At 58.4% G+C, this 6,077-nt stretch overlaps 1 protein-coding gene across 1 annotated transcript in view; it reads left to right on the forward strand.

Moving 5' to 3' along the window:
- The window catches only part of ZMIZ1 (zinc finger MIZ-type containing 1), a 208,884-nt gene that overhangs the window by 185,815 nt on the left and 16,992 nt on the right, over positions 1-6,077 (forward strand). The window contains 5 exon segments of the mRNA XM_006154898.3: positions 558-672; positions 1,308-1,525; positions 2,468-2,577; positions 2,580-2,641; positions 3,619-3,891. Coding sequence (XP_006154960.1) covers positions 558-672; positions 1,308-1,525; positions 2,468-2,577; positions 2,580-2,641; positions 3,619-3,891 — 778 coding nt within the window.

Below are 6,077 nucleotides of genomic sequence, written 5' to 3' on the forward strand. Positions count from 1 at the left end.
GGTCCGGGACTCGAACCACAGTCGACTACGTGGGAGTCCAGCGACATAGCCATTACGCTAACTGCTGGTCCCTCATTCATTTATTTTTTAATTTGACCAGAAAGAGACAGAGGGTGAGAGTGAGAGAGAGAGGAAGTGAGAAAGCAAGCCACCAGATTCAGGACTTGAACCTTGGTCAGCCATGTGGGAGTGTCCAGCACCTTAACCACCATGCCACCTGCTGGTCCCAGGGCCCTGTGGTTTTGAGGGGCAGGAAGTGCAGAGGAACCCAAGCTCTTCCTTGAGCACAGTTGGTGGAGCCTAGCCTGAGCTCAGGGTTGCATGGCCTGTGGATCTGGGCTAAGGTGAGACCTGCAGCCTTGAGGTCATTTCTACACAGTCTGTCGCTAAGAAGGGTGCATTGCTCTTTCTGCGTGACATACCCCATGACAGGCCCGGGGGGCCCAAACCAGGCCAGAATGGGGTCACTAGGACTGGTTAGGAGTCACAGTGGGTAGGGTAAAGGGCACAACTCTGAGCGCCCAGTCTGAGGCCCTCCCCTCTGTCTCCTTCTGCAGTGATGGGTCGTTCCCCTATGACTCTGTCCCGTGGCAGCAGAACACCAACCAGCCTCCCGGCTCCCTGTCCGTGGTCACCACGGTTTGGGGAGTGACCAACACATCCCAGAGCCAGGTAAGAGCCTGTGCTGCCCCCAGCCATAGCCCCTCAGGCGTGAGCAGACCTCTACCCTAGTGCCTCTATTTTCTTCCACCCCTCCTCTACCCTAGTGAAGATCTCCCTGCCTGGCGTCTGCCAGGCTCAGCCATGCCACGTGGAAGGCTCAGGGCTGGTCACCACCTCGGAGGGAGCTACTACTGCTCCTGTGCCCTAGAGCCATAAGCACTATTGGCCAGAGTTGGCAGGTTGGGCTTCTTAGGCCCTCACAGAACAGCAGCCCCGGGCTCTGTGTGACTGACCCTTAGGGCATCCAGGCCTTTGCGGGGTGGGAGTCTGGGGTAGTCCATTGCTTCCCCCAGCTGCTGCCTGGTGCAGAACCAGCCTCAGAGGCTTTCCCCAGAGTGGCCCTGCAAACTACCTGAGCCAGCTTCGTAAGCCTTGTCCCTTTGTAAGTTCCCACCCCTCCGCTGCTGCTTCTCGGGCCTGCCCTTCCCATTGTGCGTGCACTCTGGGAACCATTACTGCCTCCCCCTATCTTCTCATCTGTGGTCCTCCCTATGTTCATTCTTTTCCTCCCTTCCCATTTCTCCCTCCTCTTCTCCCTGCTGTCTGGGGTACTGCCTTGGTTGACAACCACTCTCTGCCCACAGGTCCTCGGGAACCCTATGGCCAATGCCAACAACCCCATGAATCCAGGCGGCAACCCCATGGCGTCGGGCATGACCACCAGCAACCCCGGTCTCAACTCCCCACAGTTCGCTGGGCAGCAGCAGCAGTTCTCGGCCAAGGCTGGCCCCGCTCAGCCCTACATCCAGCAGAGCATGTACGGCCGGCCCAACTACCCCGGCAGTGGGGGCTTCGGGGCCAGGTGAGCGGGCTGGCACGTGCATCCTGGCCTCCTCCCTCTATCGAGTTTGGGAGGGTCCAATTTAAATCCCAGGGCCCTGCTGCCTGGCCCGAGAAGCATGGGCGAGTGCCGTCACTTGTCTTGCCCTTGGTTGTCCCATCAGTCAAAGGCCGCAGTCACCCAGTTCTCTAGGCTGACCTGCAACAGTGAGCTGTAGTGACAGCCGTCAGGCCTGTGGCTAGAAGGGCTACATTCCCATTCCTCAGTGTGTTCCTTCCCTGCCTCATCTTTTTGTAAATTGGAAGACACTGAGAGAGCTCAAGGGCAGCTATAGGTGGGCTCCAGTTGACCAAAGACATTGCACAGTCTTAGAAAACCCTGAGCCGTGCAGCCCAGGAATCCCTCAGTTCAGGAGGATAGGAGGAAGTGGCAGAAAACTCCAGGAAGGAAGTCCAGGAATACGAGGCAGGGCAGATGTAGAAAAGCAGGGCAGCCCATCATCTTCCTGCCGGCCTGCAGTGTCCTGGTCGCCCACTTTGCCTCACCCTTCTCCAGCTCCTGGGACTGACGGCAGTCCTGAGTGACACAGGTGTCAGGCACACCGGCTGCATTTCCAGCTCCACAGTCCACCACCAGAGGGCCTTGAGCAAGGTGCTCTGGGCTCTGAGGCTCAGAGTCCTCCAGTAACTGGGCTGACCAAGGCAGCCAAGAGCATTCTGTGAGTGCATAGCACTGAGCGGCACCCATGAGGGCTCCAGAAACACAGCAGCTGGTGGGCACCGTATGGCACAACTGGATGCCAACCTACAAGAGGCTCTTGTCCCCTTGGCTCTGAGTTTAGGTGCTTCACCAGCTGGGTGCTGGGGACATGGAGGGCCTTGATATAGCCCCATCCTCTCGCTCCCAGCCCAAGGCTCGTCATGATCTAGACAGTATCTAACCCTTCATCCTCTCTCCCCACAGTTACCCCGGGGGTCCTAATGCCCCCGCAGGCATGGGCATCCCTCCACACACCAGGCCACCTGCTGACTTCACTCAGCCAGCAGCCGCTGCTGCAGCCGCTGCAGCAGCAGGAGGACGGCCACTGTGGCAGCCTTGCAGGAGACGCAGAACAAGGATATAAACCAGTATGGACCGGTAAGGGTCCCACAAGTCCTGGCCTAGCCTCGTCCAGCCAGCCAGGCTCACAGCCTGGGAGTCAGAGTTGGGGAGCTGTGCTTGTGGCACCATGTGTGCTGGGGGAGCGGACGGTGTCGGGGTGCATTCAGGTTCCTTGGAAGCCCGTGGAAGGGTGTGTTGGGGTGTGGGTGTGTCGATGTGGTTGTGAGTGGTGGGGGATGTTTGGGTGCCTGTGTGTGTTCCGTGTGGGTGGCTTGTGTGCATCTGTGTATGGGGGAGGAGGTTCCATATTGCTGTCTGGGTTCCCTGTTCACCGAAGAGTAGGCTCAGTGTCTAAAAGTAGCCTGGTTACTCATCTGCATCGTGGACGACCTTGAGGCCAAGCTGCTGTGGTCATCCTGTCTGGTTCTGCCCTGGCCTAGGGCAGCTCTCTTGACCTTTAGGAGGATGGGGTGGGGTTTGAGGAGGGGAGCCCCCTAGGGATGCAGGACAGGCAGGGTGGAGGTGGGGACCACAGGGCAGGTAGGCAGAAAGGGAAACTGGGGCTGAGTCAGACTTCAGGATATGTCTCCACTGGCCAAAGACCAAGGACAGGGCCAGGGCTTCCAGGAGAGGGGCTTCAGCCTCCATCAGGCTCCTGCCTCCATCCTCACCCCCTCCATCCTCCCATGCCCTGCCCTCTCTGCACCCACTTCCCGTTCCCTGCTCCCTGCCTGCCTCCCTGGAAATGCTGCCTGTGCATTGGAGTGACCACGCCACCAGCCCACCCCTCACACCCCAGCTGCATTTTTCCTGTGTGGCCTGCAGAGGGCAGCAGCGAGCCCAGGCCGACCTAGGTCCTTTGGGGCCTGGTCACCAACTGCAGCCACACAGGAAGTGCCTCTACCCCTAGTCTCCCACCTCCCCCATCCTTCCCTCCCTGCACTTTCAATGCATGTGGCATTTTATTCTTTTTTTTTCTTCTTCTCCCGTTGAAGGTCTGTTCCTCTTTCCAGATGGGTCCCACCCAGGCGTATAACAGCCAATTCATGAACCAGCCCGGGCCACGGGGGCCTGCCTCCATGGGGGGCAGCATGAACCCCGCAAGCATGGCGGCTGGCATGACGCCCTCGGGGATGAGCGGCCCTCCCATGGGCATGAACCAGCCCCGGCCACCCGGCATCAGCCCCTTTGGCACACACGGGCAGCGGATGCCCCAGCAGAGCTACCCGGGCCCCCGGCCCCAGTCCCTTCCCATTCAGAGCATAAAGAGGCCATACCCAGGAGAGGTGAGTGTGACAGCAGGAAGGACGGGTGGTGGGAGTGGGAGACCTGGGCCTAAAGACACAGGCGCTGAGGGCAGTGCCTCGGGAGGGTGTGGCTTGACCACTGGGACACCTGGACCTAAAGGCAGCACCTGGGGTCGTGCTGGAGTGACTGTGACCTGACTCTGCCGGGTCCCTACTGGAAGACCTTGAGCATGTCATGCCACCTCCACAAGCTGGCTTTTTCTTTATAACTGGCAGGGGTGACCCACGCTGTCACCTGGGGTCAATAGAAACATGAGGTGGGGAGGGAGTCACCAAAGTGCTTTGCCCTAGGCTGGTTTGTGCAGCCCCTTAGCAAACAGAAGCAGTTGTTACTGTTTTCTGTGGACCTAGCCCAGACAGCAGCTTTGGGTGAGGAACTAACTACCTTTGTCCACATGCCTCTCACCTACACGTGGGCTCCCCCACCTCTCCAGGAGTGAGCGCTGAGATGGGGCCCTTTAGGTAGATAAAGGCTGTGTCCATTAGGGAAATGTTGAGGTTTGTCTCCATCAGTGGGAGCAGCTCTCTGGGAAGTAGCACTGCCTCTAGGACAGCCCAGCCAGCTCAGCCAAAGCATGGGGGAGCTTTAGGGAAGTAAAACCCACACATCCTACTCTGGAAACAAAGGCTTCAGGAGGAAAGAAAAGGTTGAAGCAGGGACCCTCAAGAGAAAGATGCACTGCAGGCTGTATGGGACTCCGATGAGGTCAGAGAAGGCAGAATTCCCAGAGGACATGTCACAGGGCCTCCAGTGAGCTCTCAGAAAGCCAGCCGGCAGCCCCTGGCCCACCTGGGTACCCGGTAAGGATTCGGTTCACCTGCAGAGGACACAGGAACCCCAGGACCTTGACCCAGGACTTAGTCTTCATGAAGTCTGCCTTGCTGACTCACCCCGAGGAAGCCCCTTCCTGAGCTCTGCTCCCCAGCTCTGCTTGCATGCCCTTTCTCAGAATGGCTTCCTTGTCCCATCTGGCACCAGAACTTGGCCTTCAGTGGGCTTATATCCCAAAGCCCTTAAGTTCCCTGAAAGTGTGTGCAGGTCCCCAGCTGGGTGACTTAGAACCTGCTGGAGTATCCTGAGACCAGAGGGGAAGAGAGCATGGTCAGAGGCCTCCACAGATAGCCAGGGGGCAGCCCTCTTGGTTGACACCAGACCGCGGAGAGGCCAGAGAAAGACCCTTGGCTCCCCAGACCCTGGCTGTCCTCGGGGAACTTGAAGCTGCCAAACACTCTCCCAGCACACAACCCCATGCAGTTTCTGGGCCCTCTTCTTAGCCTCCTCTGCTCAAACTCCCAGCATCCCTGTGGCAGCCCAAGGTTGGGCTGGGCTGTGAGCCTTGGGCTCACAGATGCATCCCCAACCCAGCCCCAACTGCTGGCCAAGAGAGCTGATCTCGGAGAGTCCTTGACAGAGTCCTCGACCTTCAGTGTCAACCCTGCATCTGTGTCGAGCGGTCCAGCTTTTGCCTGTCACAGGAGAGCACACCAAAGGCTCTTGGCTATTTGTATTAAATAATTGATTATCTTAATAGAGCGCTGTTGCTCCCAGGTGCCAAATGCCTGCCTCTGAGCTATGACGCCAGCTGGGCACAGCCTGCATGGCCCGACCTGCCTGAGAAGACTGGCTCCACCTCACCTTGCACACGCAGATAGTGACTGGCTGGAACCTCAGGGCAGGGGCAGGGGCTGGAGTTGGGTCACCTGGTCCTAGGGAGGACTCTTCTCCATCCTGGTGGGTGAGCAGGCAGGTGCCACCTACTTCCATACAATGATGCGAGCGTCGCTGTTGCACAGAGCAGCCACAGTGGAAATTGTGGAAAGTGCTTTAACATTAGCACTTCCTGGCGTTTACCCCGGCCCTACACTGGCCTGGTGAGCAGGTCTTGGTCAAGGGCCTGCACTATGCCACGCTCTGGGGCATAGCCACCCGCTGAACTGGTCAGCCTAGAGAGCAAGAGAGACACTTAAAGAGTGTCAGCAGACAGGGAAGAAGAAGCCACAGACTCCAGGACATCATGTCCTAAGCGTCTGGGCTGCAGTGACCCTGAGGATCACCTGGCTTTCTAGATGGGGAACAGTGGTTGGAGGCTGGTGTCTCTTCTCTCCACGTTTCCTCTCCTGGAAAAGGACCAGCTTCCTCCCCCCAGCCTCTGCATGAGTAGCAG

This window comes from Tupaia chinensis, unplaced genomic scaffold, assembly GCF_000334495.1.
Source record: "Tupaia chinensis unplaced genomic scaffold, TupChi_1.0 Scaffold000424_1, whole genome shotgun sequence".
NCBI classification, from domain to species: Eukaryota; Metazoa; Chordata; class Mammalia; order Scandentia; family Tupaiidae; genus Tupaia; species Tupaia belangeri.